Raw genomic sequence first — 18,136 nt, 5'->3', positions numbered from 1 at the left:
GAGAATTATCTTAACCGAAGTGTGCCTCCGACTGATCCTGGAACAATTACACCGATTCAATGATAAGTCCATTACAGTTTTCGATCTTGATCTTTATCACAATAAGAATGGTGAAGATCAAGAGCAATATTACGAACGTGGAAACCCGTGAAACAGCAGTTCGTTATTACATTGAACCACTTTTACATGGCTAAATCAACCAGACATGTTCTATGCATTAGATGTATCACACAAACAGTAACTTAACGATTCATATTATCGTGATTCATTTCGACGTAAAGCTCCAATTCCATTAATGACTCATACTTATGCATGTATTTTATTTAGTCGTTGAGATTTATATTTGTGCCTTAAAGTAGTTTCTAATAAAAGGATTTTTACCATGCAGTGGAGGGCGCTTTGAAACTAACAAAGTAAGAATAAGAAATTAATATAAGTCATAATTTTCTGCCATGGTAATTGCAAGTTTATAGAAATGATATAAAATATCCATGAATAAACGTATATGTAATGTTCCAGTCGTACATGTGTACTGTATATATACAATACAAGTACATGTATACATATAATGCTTGGAAATATCCTTTTAGATGTACATTGTACAATGAAATTAGATGTACAAAACAATCGGAGTCGCTCCAGAAAGGAATTTGATCTTTTCCGCGTCATTTACAAATGTACTGAAATGAAAATCCGAAATATACATGTATGTAGGCAAGATATAGATGTATTAACAAAACCATATATTTCTATGTCTCTTGAACGTAGACGTATTATAGGAAGCATCTAAAGACAGTGTCATGTTTTCTTTTTTTAAGTGTTGCTCAAAATCAGGACGTCATTTTATACTTCTATAAGAATACAGCAATGATTAATTCGACACAATGTACATGCATTTCACTCAAATTCAGTTAAAGTGCTCCAAAGCCAATTTTCGTAGTCACAAGCTATTTTCAAAGACAAAAAGCTATTTCCTGATATAGTTTTGGGTTCAATTTACTATGAGGGTTATGCCTGATTGTAAAAACATAGTTTACAGGGCATTGATTGGGGTCACTGAACAAAAACAATAAATATGTAAGATTCAATCGACAAAAACCTTATGTCTCAAATTAGGGTTCCCGTAAAAATACATAGAAACATATAAAATACTCCAAATGAAGAACGCCCAATAAGTTTTCTAGGGGAAAAATGGCTAGAAAACACAATTTTAACAGTTATTTTTACATCGAAAACGATTTTTTCCACAAAATACGGATGTCCCATGAAACACACGTTACAATTTTTCCTGAAGCTGTAATAAAAATGTAACTGACATGTATGGTAAATCTATGTGAGGAACAAATACCATAAATAATAAACAATAAGAAAATGAATGATTCAAAAGTAAAGGATAATGTTCTTATTGAAAAATACATGATTTTTATCTTTTTTCCAAATGTGCATTTAATTGTGAATTACGTTACGGTGTCTCTTGCATCTGTTAATGGTAGTAGCAAACATTCCATATTCTTAATTATACACACACCAATGTTAGTCATAAATGGGTCTTAAACAGATTTTTCAGGTGCTGCATATTTTTTCACATCCTTGGTAAAGTACAAATCGATGAATTACGTTACAGTGAATTACGTTACAGTAATTTCTTTTAAACGGATGAAAAACTATGTTCTCTGAACAAATTAATTATAAATCATTATCAGTGGTATTGCCTATCATACGGGTATCTTTAGAAAAGAAGTTGTGACGTGGGAACAATTGTAAAGGCGTTCTGATGTAAGCATTCCCTCTAGTCGTAGGTGTTCTTAATTTCTGTTTAGTGCAATTATTAAGATATTATTAATTTTCAGTTTAATTTAACTTAGAAGCGAAGAATAGATGTATTGGTAAGATGTTATGACAATAGGATATTGCTATGTATGATATATAAATCAAGCATTGGTATATATACGGTGTAACGTAATTCACAACATTGTAACGTAATTCACCTGAACATAAACTTTGTATTTTTATTACAGAAAATGGTTTTACATTACAACTTGTCGTGAGAAACATTAAATTAATGCTAAACAAAGATATAAATACCTTTTTTCAAAAAGCAAAAGCCATTCAAAAACGATTTAATCATTGCAAAAATTTAAGTAAGCACAACAAAGATATGTGTGCTTCTTCGTGAACTGATATAGATAAATTATTTTTTGTTTGTTGATTCAGATCACTTGAAAACAAGGAATATATATTGAAATTAAGCATCACAACAATAAAATATTTGATGATGCAACTTTAGGCATATACCAACGATCAATTTCAATGTCTCAGCTATATAAGATGACGTATTATCTTTAAACAATCCTAGTTCCGGGATTTGATACATCGTATCTACCCGAAAGAACCTGAGATAAAGGATACCACAGACACTGTAAAGTCAGCCTCATATCTTGACCTACACGAAGAGATCGATGGTAAATGAAAACTATTGACCAAACTTTACGACAAACGTGATGACTTTTCATTCAGAATTATCAACTTTCCATTCATCTGTGGCAACATCCCTTCAGCACCTGCGTATGGAGTTTTCATATCACAACTCATACGTTATGCCAGAGCTTGCCGTAACTACGCAGACTTTGTATCGCCCCAGACTTCTTACAATTAGCCTTCTGCAACAGGGTTATGTTGCTACAAAATTGAAGTATCATAGTTTTCCCTTCCTCTTTTGTCTACACTGGAATTGACATTTTATGAGCAGCTCAGTGGATGTTTCTAGAATAGCAGGACGCTTACCCTACCGGTAAACCTGGTCCATGCTCCCAGTTGTTAGTGGAGTCCGAGTTGCTCATTTACTTTTGTTACTTTGTATGTATTACTTGGTTACTTTATTTTCTTTGTTGTGTTTGTCTGTTTTCCGTGTCTGGTCTTTGTCCCTGGATTACATTCTTTTGATTTCCGCTAAAATCTTGGTCCCTAGCTTGATTACTCTTTCAAGTGACGTTACAATATCAGCGAAAAGTTGTTTCTGTGAATTACGTTACATCTTAATTTTGACATTATAATTATTTCTACTTGAAGATTACTCGTTGATCAAACATCTTATGTTTTTAAAAGTACATGTATACCAGAAATATTTGTTATACATGTAATATGTTATACAACTGATCGAACCAATTGTACCATTATCATTTCCTTTTATGCCACTTAAGACTTCTATATTTCTTCACGTGGCGTATATAAAAATGACAAACTTAACAGATACGATTTTTTGTTTAATATTACTTGCCAAAATATTGCAATTAGTTGTTTTTCGTGTTTAACCTTCCAATTCTGTTATGTGTTCCAATTAAAGCATGAGAAAGCCATGGGTTATATATTACACTGTTACAAGTGAATTACGTTACAAAGTCGGTCATTCCCGCTTAGCTAATTATAAACATTCCAATTGGATTTGAAGGCACAATTGTTTTCTATGTATCACCTAAAAGATGTATGAATGGAAATACGTTGCTAAATTGGCCCTCTTCTTTTGCTAATTATGTTTCCAAAGAATAATAAAGGAAATTTGTTTTCAATTTCATTTTGTTTTATTATTTTTTTACTAGATGTTATAAAATATAGAGTATCTTAAAAAAGATAACAATTTCTGAACAAAATATTTGTTTCGTGTTTTGACTTTATTATTTATCTGTCGAATGATGTCATTTGAAGCGCAGTTTTGAATAATTGTATGATGAAAGTATTATTATTCAACATGGGTGTCCAGAAGTAACGTAATTCACTACCAAAATACACTGGGCATGTTCAAAATTTCGTACAAGACATAAATCAACTTATCAAGAGCCATCTAAATAATAAATGCATTTTCCTGCAAATCAAACTTTTTTTTTAATTAAACCATGTGAATTGTTTTCAGTGTTCAAAATGTCTGGCCGTTTTTCCGTCCCTATTGTGGCACTTTAATTGAATTTGAATGATTTGCATAGTAAAAGCCTATATGTAGGTGCAAGAAAAAATATTGAATAACTACAAGTATACATAAATTGCATACCTATATTTTCTTTCGCTATGATCACATCAGCTTCTTCATAAGTTTTAACCAGTCTGTCATGGAAATGATATTCAAGACTTTTTGCAATAATATCAGCAAACCTCTTCATAACGCTCAGTAAATGGTCACCCTCTACCCCAGCTGGCTTGGTTTTATTCCAGCCGACGTCATTCTTTCCTCGCAGTAAATTGTCAACGGTGCTGATTATCATCTATAAAAGCACACTGAATTTTTACTGCATCTTTTAATATCAAGTAAAGAGTATATCCGTAGCTATACTTCTTTTTGAACGGGAGTGGATACTTAAGACAAAAGTTTCCGTGCAGGCTTACCAGATACATTTATAAATAAGCCCATTTTAATAGCAGTTTTAACATATTCTGCTTTCAATTACATGTACTTTAAATTTGTCGAAACCACTGATTTCCGTCATATACATGTACATGTATGAGCGGTGACAAACACACACACATACACACACAACAGTGTATTTCATTTCGAAAAAAAGTGAAAAACCGAGAGAATCCATGTTTATATTCCATTATTCTTAAAATGCCCTTTTTTCATAAAGCATAGTGAGGGTAATCCTGCATCAAAATCGTGTATTTATTGCAGTTTGATTAAGAAAGTTTATCTTACTCACTCCCTTCCTAGATTTCTAGATATTTTCTGATTATCATTTTTTTTCCAAATATAACAGTAAATGACAAAAGTACAGAAAGTATCATAAATTTATATTTACACCCCCATATTTTACATTGCAATCACGTTGTCCGTCAGTCCGTTACTCTTTCTGTATCATATTGCCCAGCTTCTGTTGGAGGGAATGTATATTGCTTTTACATAATGACTTGAACCGTGTCTCCTCTTTCAAGTTTGACAGAAATGGTTGGGTGACAGTGCAATTTCTAGTTGTTTGTGCATGTATGAGCATCTCCAATGGTAAAAATGTTATTGATTAACAAAATCACTCACTCACGCACACACGCACACACACACACACACACCTGTGAAAATGTATTTGTTTGTTCTACTGTGGGATAAATAACTCCGATTCTCTCAAACTGTTTTTCGCCATCATCTAACATCTCTTTGTCCAAAACAATAGCCTGAAAAAAGTTAAGGTAAAAAATTGAAAAAAGTATAAATGATTGATTTAGGTACACTAAACAACAATCAGCAATGCAATCCAATTTAGTTATAATAACTGAAATTATAGTTTTGACTCTTCCCTATTATTTGATCACATTATCGTTCAGTTAAGCGACCAATTATTTAGATACTCTGAATTCTATCGTTAGCCTCGCATGTTCGGTATAAAATTTGAATATCTTGCCACATAAAATTGAAACGCATGACTGTACTTAGATTTGTCTTCAGTTACAAGAATGTATAAGAAAACTTATCCTGCTTAACAAAGCCATTGATACATTGTAGGTCTCCCTTTCGATTCATTAAAGCCTATACCATGCGTGCTTCTAAATTTACACCGCTCAGTAGAATTATAGATTTTCCCAATATTCAGCGACTTAATTAACGTCTTTCTCAGGATGAATTAATACTGTAGCAATTGTTTAAGTATTCATAAAGAATGTCAGGAGCTAATACAAAATGTAAATATAGGAAAAAATAAATACCTCCGCCTGCGTATTGACAATAACCTCTAACATATCTATAACAGTCGCAATATCGATCGGGTTCTTATATATGTTTACAGCGGTATGGTTGAGAAGCTGATCTGCAAGCTCTAATATCGATATCTCTTCTATAAATGGCCCTGACAATGAGTCCAATATCTGAAAGTGATAATTAGATTCCAAGTTGATTTGTTTTATATTTTTTCAATAATTTAAATGTCATATATTTGTGTGATAAATGTTATTACAATATATTTCCCTTGCTTGTATAGTTAACATGTTTACTCTTCTCGAGTTGAAAGGCACTTGAAAGTATGATTTTATAGGCATTGTGTAGGTTTTTTAAATGATTTGACAGATATTTAAGTCTTTGTGCTTTTTTATTTACATTTTGTAATTTGTAATTACTTGTGAAAGCTTGCAAAGAGATGCTAGTTCATTGCATTAGTATTATTTGTTTTTACATCTTAATGTTTTACAGAGAAAGATACAATTTAAATGTATTTCAAAAATGGAACTGCCTGGCGTATTATATGTTACATGTACATTTTTGAAGACTAACTGAAATGAATTAAATGTTAAGCCGTTTACAGTGGGGTTTATTGAGCAGATTCAATGATGGATCAAGAACTTCCGAAAGGAGGGGGCGACTGGCCTAAGAAGGCGCTACAGTGGTTACCGTTTTTTAATTACAATCAATCAAACTACCCGTCGTTTTGTTCAAACCTTTAAAATAACCAATGAAAACTACCAAAGTTAGAATCCATATCAAATAAAGGCCACGTACTTTAGTGCACACAACCTTAAAGTACCTCCAGAATCTTTTTTATGCGAGCTTTAACGTGTTTAGATTACCTTAAATTTCAATTCCTTCAGTTCAGTCGATATACAGTCGTCAATATAAGGTTCATTCCAAAGGCCTTCGTTCTGTTCAGTTCTATTACAGCTTCGTGTGGCGTTTGCTAGACAAGTGATACAGAAGTTCAAGTTTGACTCTTACACATGTATATTTAATCTCAGATCATATAAACAATTGCTGCAGCATACCTTTCAGAGCTTTCACGTTGCTATACTTTCTACAAACCACATGTATTAGCACATATATATATATATATATATATATATATATATATATATATATATATATATATACACATGTATATATACATTCTTAATATTGAAATGAAAATGTTATTTATTTACTACAAGAAGCCAAAAAAGTCGGTGCACAAAGGGTCACATTATTACTCTTACGTTTATATACCATAAATTTGGAAAAGGAGGGGTAAATTTAACGCGACTTAACAACAACCAAAAACTTAAGAAATTACCATGTACTAGCAGTAGTTCTTTTTCTTCTATGCCAGGACATGGTACAGCAATGGTACTAACAGCTGGTGTTCGCTCCCATATAACATTTTCAACCGTTTCCTCATTGCACTGGGCGCCTATAGATTTAAACGTCAAAACATAGAGTTCACGATCATAACATACAAGGGGTAAAGTACATGTAAGGTGTATGCTTTTAAATATATTTTCTATACATGTACATGTACCACGTATATTTTTATAACATACTCCAACGTATATACATTGTATTTGTTTAGCTCTAGTAATGGGGTCACCAGATGCAAATCATCATAATGCAAGTTATATCTGCCTGTGAATTTTGGGTTTCTCTTAATGCCAATGATTTCCAGAGCACTTTTTTTACTTGCAGGTTGTACATTCACTTTTTAAAAGACGATATTTTTTTATCCTGTTATATGATATTTGAAATATTAATTGCACCATACCTATAACGTCACTGCAGTGTTTGTTACAACTGGAAGCCCCAATTTTGGCAGAAAAGCATTCCCTGTCTGAAATGAAAGTATACAGCTATGTGTACGTAAGCCATTATAAGCCCGTCGCCGTTTTTATCCAGGCCAAACTTCCAGTAATTCGAATGAAGCAGAAATCTTCCTTTCATGAAGACAGACATCATACCAAAAGTATTTGAATTACTTCAATCCTTCAAAGTGTTGGAGCAAGTTCACAAGGAGGATATCCTCGCTTCAAGTGGACTTAATCGTTGAATGTAAAACATTTAGCTTAATTATCTCCTTTTGGTGTCCTCTGACAGTAATACTAATATTACATGTACTTCATGCAAATCTATGCAAATGCCTAAATTTCGAATAATATGTTATGAAAATCCCGTGAGTTGTTTAGGAGGAGTTGCGCCTACAATTTTTATGTACAGACGAGCGAACAGATATATGATTTCTATATACTCCCTAACTTTTGTCTGCTGGTGGTAAAACAGGTCATATAGGGGACTAATGCTTTATGTACACTGTCAGAAAAATAAATGCATGTAGCTGTAATTGCTTTGTTGTCCACTGTATACAAGAACATTGCAATACATATAAATCACCTTTAAATCTATATAATTAGCATTTTTAAAGTTTCCGTTCATTCTGCCATTTGATTACTTATATATACATGTTTATTGTGCATTCAGCTTGGTGGGAGATGGATATACTCTATACATACCATATATTCCAGAAGGCCATCTCATTCGCATTGCACCTCTTGTACCGCTCCTGAAATCTGCCCACTGGACTACGTTTCCACAATACATATATGTACATGATACATGGATATTTTGGACCTCTTCTGGATTCTTTACGTCGTTCCAAATATTCAGGTGACTGATATCACCAACAAAGGCTAAATTGGAGTTAAAAGTAAAATTTGGTTGTCTCGAAGACTGTCCCATTACGAATTCGCCACCTCCCGGAATGGGCTTTTTTAATTCGGCATGGCTGCTAAATGCGATAGGTTTTCCATCTTGATAGAATATAGAAGACCCATCTAAAATAAATTTAACTATATTGAATATATTTAATCATAAACGTAGTTATATGTACGTATGTAGCCCAGAGACGCCTATAAAATATGCAACTTAAAAACTGTGACATATATATTTTTAGACTATGTAAGAAAAGTTTGTATACATACACGAACGCATACATTGTTTACAGGAAATGTATTTGATAACAATTATAAAAGAAAATCAAAGGTCCTGAAATATAAAATAAATAGATACACAACACGCTGTTTAAAGTTTGACAATCAAGTGAAGTCATACAATACATTGATATTACCATGAACCTACATGTAGCTACACGAATGGCCTCAGAAATTCCAAATTGTCCAAGGACTACTTAACACGTAATCAAATTAGTTTAATGTTTCTTCGAAATGCATTTAGGAAGCATATATTAAAGTGTTCGAGAGTATTTAAGAATGCTACAAATGAAGGAAATAAAGCGGTATTCAAGCTTTTAATTAGTTGACAAGTAATCTATACCCTTTCCATCACTATACGATTATGGAAACCGTACAACCGTACAAAGGTATTTGCCTATTTCAAAAATAGATTACGACACAGTTTCGGTTGGTGCGCATGAGAGATCTTGTACATATAATATTAATAACAGATACGTGTATATACTAAAATAAGTCAAATCATCGATATTTATGTATCTAGGATACATACTAATCGTTCTCACATTTTGATGTGATGGTTTTAACAGGGGTTTTTTATTTTGAATGTATATACACGTGAACAAGTGTTTTACTTTTTTTCTGCGCGTACACGTGCACGTGTACATATACATGTATACAGTAACTTGGACATGCACATGTGCATATACAAACCTGATGAATCCCACGTCCAAACAACATGCGTCCACTGCTTGACCTTCAACCTAATCCCAGAATTCAATGTTACCGTCCAGAATCGGAGGTGCAGTTTTCCGCTCTGGTAAAACCGGAACAAGTTCTGCTTCCTGCTATGTTGGTAGGACATGACTGTGCTCTCTTTCTCGTTGTCACCAACACGGATCCAAAAAGCGATTGTACATCGTTTGAGTCTTGGGAAAGCTTTACCGAGTAAAAGGGTATACCGTATAGGCACCCGGTCTTCGAAGACGAATCTGGAGTCAATGGCTGTAGCTGAAATGCACGCACATGTATAAGAACCGTGCGATATGCATGCAAATGAGAATCAAAATGGAAAACGGCTGCCATATTTGGTTTTGCTATTCGGTTGAGTAAGGCAAAATACAAAGGCTGTTATTCAATGTATATTGTTTGATTAAACAGGTCATTTGCACTACTTGTAGCAGAATGTAAATTTAATAAAACACTGTTGACTCATAAAAAAATATTAGGCATCAGTCATTTTAAAATGCACTTAAATCAAAATGTGCTAAAATGATATAGGCAATAAATGAGCACTGTTCACTAAGCATGAACATACTTTACATGTATATTGTAGACTTGAGTACCACTCCACATAAAGTTCAGACACTGCCAATGGTAAAGTGATTTTTTATGAAAAACCCATCAAACAAACGATGCTTTTTTAGTCTACATATGCTATACTTTCACATAACAACAATCTTTTCTGCATTCAGATTTTCACTTTTCAGAAAATCATACGTTTATCACCCACTAAAATCAACCAAAATGAAGCCAACTCAAGAACAATAACTCTGCAAAGTACAAATTTCATGTACAATCTATATGGTTTTTCATTTCAAAAGCGCAACCACCAAATGAAAACCTAAGACTTGTAATGTGATCAGTAACTATTTCTGAACAAGGAATAAAACTGACTTTGGTGGTGTTTTGACATGCATGAATCAACTACTGTCTGATTTTTAGAAACTTAGAAACACTGCTACTTAAGAACTGTACAATTACATTTTCCATTTTAGGTGTATTATATTATGTTATCATTACAAAACTGTACATAAACTTACACATGCACATTTCTGTGTTCCATTTGAACCCAGATCCGCAGTCACAGCCATACCCGTCAGGATGATTTATACATTTCGGGAGATTGTAGTAAGTTTTCAGGCATGATTTCTTCCCATAATCTGTTCAAAAATATTCGAAAACAATTTTGTGAAATGTATGAAATTACGATTATAAAGTTTGCTTAAAGTTTTCTAAAAAGCTGATTTTAAACACTTTGATTCCATACAAACGACGTTTGTAATATGATAGAGTTCATTTGTTAAAGTACTTTGTTGAAGTACCCCGCATTTTTTTTTGTATTTGTCCAAAGTCAGGAATTTATGGCTTTATATGTCTCGTTTTTTTTTTAATTTTCAGTTTACTTTTATGTTTTTGGAATCTACAGGAGCAAGTATTTCGCAGTACCTGTATATAATGTAGTTTTGAGGCGAGGTGCAATCCGCCCGGCGGTACATGTATGAGGGATTCCTTGTCGTTTATTGAGGACCAATCTGTAGCCTTGAGCAGACAATTTTCATCCCGGTGGGGTTTTTGTCTTTTTGACATACTTACCATAAATCCATTCCCTTTATATTCCTATAGAACTACATGGTTTTGTATTTGAAAGGTAAACACATTAACCGCTTTAGTTTCCGCATTCAGATTGTATGCAGTTGTAAAACTCTAGTACATATACAATTAATTAATTAAATAATTAATTCTTTTTTTCTTAAAAAAAAACAGGTTTCAATGATATTTCCCGTCTTTTGGAAACACGTCCGTATCTAATTACTGATATTTGCATAAGAGACGTCATCACCATAAAAGCTGGAACTAATTTCCGGATTTTTACTTTTAACTCTAGACTGTAAAACATCATAACAGTTTAGTATGTCTTTATTGTGATTTTTGATTAAGACATGTTTATATATACGAACAAATCTTTCCACAAATAGTCTATGGATATCAAAGTTTCTTCGATTTGGTACCCCATTCTAATGAATGTATGTTTCTCATACAATGCACAATTCAGGCATGGGTCAATTGATATTTCTGTGGATTTCTTCAGAAGATCCAGACCCATTAAATATAAACAACAATCATTCCAGCAAGTAATTCAGGCGATACCTTATATCTTCCAAGCATAAAACACACACATAGAAAATAAAATGGCCCATGCTAAAGCATTTTACAACTGCACAAACATTAGAGCAGCTGTATATTCGATATTTCGAAGTTTTTACACATCTAAGTACTGTTCTCGGTACCTATATGCAAATTTGCACATTGCACGGGTATAAGTGGATCCTTAAAGAGTTATGCTCACCTATTGTAAAACCTTTCAAGGCCCTAGCCTTAAAAAAAAACAAAAAACAAAAACAAAAAGCAAAAAACAATAGTTTTAACTAATTAAAGTGAAATCATACCAAATAGCCAAGTAAAATTGCTTATCAGTGATCAGCACCACCCCTCCACTATTCAGAAAACCTGGCTACGGCCCTGCTTTTAACATTTGCAGTAAATCAAGATGCGGCTGGTCGGTATGCGGATGAGATTTCAACCGTACATGCACAGCACATGTGCATAAGATATTTATTTAATGTGATACATTTGCGGCTATGCTGTCTCCATTGACCAACGTACCGTTAACCCAAATGTATACCTACATGTACATGTAGATTTTTGTTTTCTTCTCCAATCAAGGAGAGCAAACAAAGTAACAATTTGTGGTGAAAGATACAATGATCACAAAATCAAAATTGTTTAAATATCAAATTATTTTCGTTTAGTGCGAGTCAATATTTACAATGTTCACTCACTGGTAAATTGTTGTCGTTGTTGTTTTTATATTATGTTTTCTTCAATATAATAGTATTATATAGGTCATATAATATTGTGTCATCCCAAGAACGTAATCATATCCCTTGAGTCTATGATAAAACATACATTTAAATCTGCACATACATGTATACATTCACTTACATGTATTTCAATTATCATGACTTACCCAACTGCACTACACCAACAAGGCATAAGACAAGCGTTACGTGCAATGTTTCCATATTATTCTCGCAGGTTAAATGATGGTGAATGTCATCTCCTGTAATAAGATGGATGAAAATATTCAAACTTCAATTAATCAAAGGGACAGTTAGATAGAACTCTTGCTTTTTAGTAACAGTCCGTGTGAGTATCAGGAAACAGTGAAAAGTAAAGTGAAATCTGTCGAAAACGAAAACTTGAATAATCCGAAAACCTGTCTTAACCTTTTAAGTAGTAGTCTTTGTAAGAATCATGCAAATCTGTAAAATGTTACACACCTAAAAAAGGCTACATATTTTTATTTTTGTTAAGTTGTTTTATAGGTCTATAAGTGAAACGTGTAATTATTCACTCAAATCTGCCTACTCTTAGGAGATAATCAACATTAAAACTTTAATAGATTCCATGGTATTTGACTGTCATTTATAGAGTTATCGCCCTTAATTTTGCAATCTACAGTGCATTCTATATAATTTTTATCTCATAATAACACGGGTTATATGAAAAACCGAACGCTAACTTCTGTAGACTATGGAAATTCAAACATAATATCAAAAATAAAAATATGTAGACTTTTCACCCATCACATTTTGCATGATTCTTAGCTGGAGTACTACTTAAAGTCCCTTTACATCGATTTAAATGTATTCCGAATCTTGTAAGCTAAAGAACAGTCTAAAACTAAGTGTAACAAATTTTAAAATCCAAAATGGATTCGGTAAAGACAGGTTTCACTGTAATGTAGTACATGTAAATATATCAATCAATTGAAAGGAGGTAAAAATCATAAAATGTAAACGTACATGCATGTATAATTACATGTATTTAATGTTGGCACCCTTTAAACTACAATGAACACCGACTTATTACTTCTATATAGGTACCTCTTACATAAAGCGATCATGAAATACTATTTTTCCGTTGGTTCCAATTTTCGTGGTACATTTTGTTAGTCACGGTAGCATTTTGTTTATGCAAGATATAAAATTGCCGGTTTCACAAGAACAACGCTTGTTTTTAATGGATATTTTGCAGTTTACGAGGCATTTAAATTCATGCTTTCACGAAGACCACGAACAATTGTTACATGTACCGTTATCATTTAAAGGTGCTTTATAATCTCACTTTAATATAAGAATGATGCTTATATGGCGATGTACTGTACAAAAAGCTTCCATCCACTTAATCAATCTACATTATTGACTCATAGCCATCGGCAAGAAGCAACAAGATGTTAAATTACGGCAATAAAGCATTACGTAACCCAGGATATAAGTGTGTTGGTTTTTCCTTTAAGACTCGAATCTTTATTGATTTTGAAGCCAATTACATCAAGAAAGGTCATGGATAATAAACGTTTTAAGAGCAAAAGGCAGTACAAATCTCAGCATTTGCAGTAAGGGGTTAATGATTGGTTTATCTAAGCATCATGCATTGTACGAATATATGTGCACGAAAATAAGATATGACTATGGAAGAGATGTAAATCCCTATTAAAAACTAGTGAAAACTCCTGTCATTTTTACATGTATGCGTTCACATGCATGTTCATGTACATGTTATTCTCTCTCGTGAAAATGATGTTTTTACATTTACACTATAAAATTAGATACATGTAATATTATTTACGAGAGTGTTTTGTACATGTACGATCGATAACTTGTACAAATAAATTTGAAAGCTTTAAGTGCAGTACTCACACTTAAAGTTTTTCAGATATACCACTAAGTGTTTCTGTTCGTATACCGTTTGGAGAAGTTTATAAGGCACATCATATAAGATCACATAAAATAGGGCTTTAGACGGATAAGGATGAAAATACACACATGCCTATAATCCATATATTTAAAAATATTTATTGGTTCATGAGAATATAGGTCTACTAAGAGTGTGATTTTACAGTGTACATGCATGACTTGTAATACATATTTTACAATTACGGCAGCTCAGTGCATCTGATATCATGTTTTAAGTGTTTTAAAATATTATTGCGTAAGGTTATCCATATTGGCGTAGTTATTGGTCCGAGGTTTGCCTTACTGGACTTCATCACAATTTAGAAAAAAAAAACTATTTTGGTTTATTACATTTAATTTGATAGAGTCAAGTAGAGCCCTTTTTGTATATACAGTGTATTTGTTTTTAGATGCCCTTTTTGAAGTGAGCAAATTCAGGTAAATACAAATTTGATAGATTTGACCAGTTGAAATTCACCCTGATAATTTTGCTACACAAAACACTTTTATCCTGAATGTAAACTGCTGACGTCGACCATGTTCTATCACTTGTAGTCAAAACGTCAAGCGTTCATTATCGCAAAATATGGGTGTGCCAGTAATTCATTGTTTAAATGGATACTACAAAATACGAATTGAAAAAATACCAATTATCATATTCTCTACTATAAACGTTACAGGTTATGATATGCAGAGTACAATATAGCTACAAAAAAAGGGGTCAACGATCGCATGACGTGACGTTAACGTTCATGTACATTAAGGGCATTGAGATTTCCGACGATGCCTAACCTAAAGCTGTGTCATTGTACCAGAAAACACACACGTTTTACCCTTAAAAGTATATGTACATATTTGTGGTAAACTATTTGGTATATATTCAACCAAGTTGATAGCGTAATGTACATGTACGTGCACATGTACTCCTCGGGACTATTGTACATCGGAAGTTTACATGAATGTTTACATGACATTGTTTTTGTTTGGTTCCGTGCGGTTTATTACTAAAACCTTGGGTTTGGCTTTGATTTAGGGCCGTTATCCTCGTCATCTTTTGTTTAGTTTCGGCTTTATGCGTTTTTTTTAATTTCATATTTCAACAGGTCAAACTGACCTTCAATGCAGCATGTACAATATACTTGATTCGCTCGCCTAAGCAAAATGTTCGGTATCATTATCTTTTTTTTTAATATTCATTTTTTGTTTCTTGTTTCCTCTCTTATTTATTTTTTTTCTCATGTTCTTCATTTTTTTGCTTTCGTCTTTGCTTTCTTTATGTGCGATTTCATTTGGTCCAACCTTTATTTAAATCATTCTTCTACATGTTTATGTATGCTTTCAAAGTTGTTTACAAATAGCTCCTCATACAAAACAGAGTTAATTGGGCCATAACATGAAAGGTTTTGTGTCTAAATCACAAAGACCTCTATCTGGCACCTGTGTATTGTACACTTGTACGCATAGTTAGTTTTAGAGCTGGTATTACCACATATTCTATGTAGTTAAAAAAAATGAATCAGGCGATGAAATACTTCACACAACGCTAATACTGAAATGAAAATTGTCAGTGTGTATAGTTTCCGTGCAACATGTAATTCATTGTACGTTTTAAAAACATTATAGACCCTGAAAAGCATGCGGTGTCTTTCCCTGGAATAGCCAACTCTAAGATTTATATGAACTTACCTCAGGCCATAAAGCGTTTCTCGACCTATTTTATTTCCTTAACATGATTTTCTAACTTCGATGTACGCAATCAAGCCGGAAAAAATAAATATGTCAGCACTGTCGAAGAAAATATTCGAACATTCTGAGTTATTGGAAGCATAGCCGATCAATACGTCTAGTTTATTGAACTTGTTGAATACACAATACACACACAAAAAATCGATTGCTTGGCATCGTAATTTTACAACACAAAAAGGACTTTCACCGCTCATTAAATAGTTTGTTTACAAATATTTTGTAATTAAGTTGTTTGCAAATTTATCCATCGAACGTTTACAAACATGTATAACATTTACAACAAATATAAAAATGGGTATAATTAATGCAGTCTTTTTAAAAGTGTGAGCAAAAGGCAAGGAAAACAATGCAGGTACATTTTAGTTGATTTCCTATTGCAAGGAATAAGGTGCTCGTATTATGTTTTAGAATAATTTATATTTTCAGTTTCATAAGATTTAGTACATGTAGCATCGTGTATGGCCAGAGTAAATGATTTGTGAGCAGAGGCCAAACGGAAGGGAGCTTCTCTCGAGAATAGCTTAGTATTTTGCCACAAATTGAAATGATCATAATGTTTTTTCATGATTATCTTTTAAGTTTTTATAGAGTTTTGCTTTCATTCTTGTTCAATTTTCAATTTTAAAATTTTTGCATTTCACCTTTTTTTTTAGGAAACGAAGTTGAATTAATTAGGTTACATTCGAATCATCGTTTTTGTCACAATTTCGATGGGGCCGCTGTTTGGATATGATTGGTTTGTAATAGCTATTGAATCGTTTACAACATTTACATGTATCACGAATGTTTAGAATAGATCTGAAATTGGCTTTTCAGTTCTTGGTTCACTTTAATCAGTTTTTTATGCTTTTATGCTTTTCTTAACATTTTTAACCTGTATAGTATAACTAGAAACTTTTTTTTATTTTTTTATCAGTAGTTTTACGCAAAAAGATATCTTTCTTTTCAATATTGAACCCAATGATATGATAATGACGAATCTCCATTCATTTAAATGATAGATAAGGGCCCATTCGCATGTAGCCACGGATTCACGTGACGAGACTTACATCCCCTATTACCACTGCACAATCCATGTTGTTGCATGTTTGTTTGAATAAATTAATTAACTACTATCAAATAGCAATACATATAATATGGAGTAGGCAATGCCTAAATCAGCGAGCACCGTGAGCTTTACCATACATGTACCGTCTGTGCGAGACTCGTAAAAATAATATCGGACATTTCAAAGAGGGGGATTGATCCGGATGAAAAATTTTTGGTTTGCAAGTGCAACATCTTTATTTATATTTAAGCAGCAAGCGAACTCAATATTTCTACTTGAAAATATGTCTTGTTAATTAATGGGGGAGTTTTTTTTAAATAAATGAATAAGTTGACATTTTTCCTCCCCAAAATATTCCAATCCCATACAACCTATCCCCTCGCTCTCAAAATGCTCGATAACTTTATAGCACTTTGCAATAACTTACATGTTTTTATCCCTTAACGTCTTCTCTAGCAACATCCATTTCAGTTTTGGTCGGTTAGATCTATCTGTACAGATACCGGAAATATTACAGTTCTCCACGGATGGTGGGAATATTTTACTCATATCATGTGACGTAAACAAAATTCAGACGACAGCTGCAAATTCAAAGCAAGTAAATGATTGCCTTTCCTATCTTAGAAGAGCTATGCTTCGATTTTGATAATGTAATCGGAGTTTCATTTTTTTTCCAAGGCGGGTTAGGTTCTTGGCAACAGCGACAGTGGAACAGTGGAGATACACGTACTTACATCCACGTGTTTCCCGAAGTTTTTTTAAAACATCACATTCACTTCTTTAAATAAAGAAAAGAAAATAGAGAAAGACTTGAAAACTATCAGAAAAAAATGAATTTATTTTTACTGTAACGTAATCTGAACCTATATTTTTTATTCGTTTGATTGAAAGAAATGGTGAATTTTATCCGTAAGGACAGTTATTTTTATATTACTTCCGGGACAGGACTCTTTTTTTTCGTTAGTATATTGGAGAACCTTAAGGGCAATTTAGAAAATACACGTAATAACCTTAAAGCTCACACCGCTTAGCGGTGCTCGCTATTATATACCTTTCAAACTTATATGATATTTTAGAACTGTAGTAA

At 32.9% G+C, this 18,136-nt stretch overlaps 1 protein-coding gene across 1 annotated transcript in view; it reads right to left on the bottom strand.

The window, feature by feature from the left end:
* The window catches only part of LOC148620077 (adhesion G protein-coupled receptor L2-like), a 32,499-nt gene extending 14,484 nt beyond the window's left edge, over positions 1–18,015 (bottom strand). Inside the window, exons 1-11 of the mRNA XM_088580656.1 lie at positions 15,942–18,015; positions 12,485–12,577; positions 10,497–10,616; positions 9,388–9,684; positions 8,218–8,538; positions 7,476–7,541; positions 7,011–7,127; positions 6,535–6,641; positions 5,680–5,838; positions 5,050–5,151; positions 4,043–4,253 (exon numbers count right to left, since the gene is read on the bottom strand). Coding sequence (XP_088436782.1) covers positions 4,043–4,253; positions 5,050–5,151; positions 5,680–5,838; positions 6,535–6,641; positions 7,011–7,127; positions 7,476–7,541; positions 8,218–8,538; positions 9,388–9,684; positions 10,497–10,616; positions 12,485–12,539 — 1,555 coding nt within the window. The 5' untranslated portion in view covers positions 12,540–12,577; positions 15,942–18,015. The remainder of the gene's footprint in view (positions 1–4,042; positions 4,254–5,049; positions 5,152–5,679; positions 5,839–6,534; positions 6,642–7,010; positions 7,128–7,475; positions 7,542–8,217; positions 8,539–9,387; positions 9,685–10,496; positions 10,617–12,484; positions 12,578–15,941) is intronic.
* Positions 18,016–18,136: the final 121 nt, after the last annotated feature.

This window comes from Perna viridis, chromosome 4 (assembly GCF_037379345.1).
Source record: "Perna viridis isolate PV_CMFRI_1.1 ecotype Kerala chromosome 4, ASM3737934v1, whole genome shotgun sequence".
Classification (NCBI taxonomy): domain Eukaryota; kingdom Metazoa; phylum Mollusca; class Bivalvia; order Mytilida; family Mytilidae; genus Perna; species Perna viridis.
Note: the sequence above shows the minus strand (reverse complement) of the source record. Positions and strands in the feature narration are given on the sequence as shown.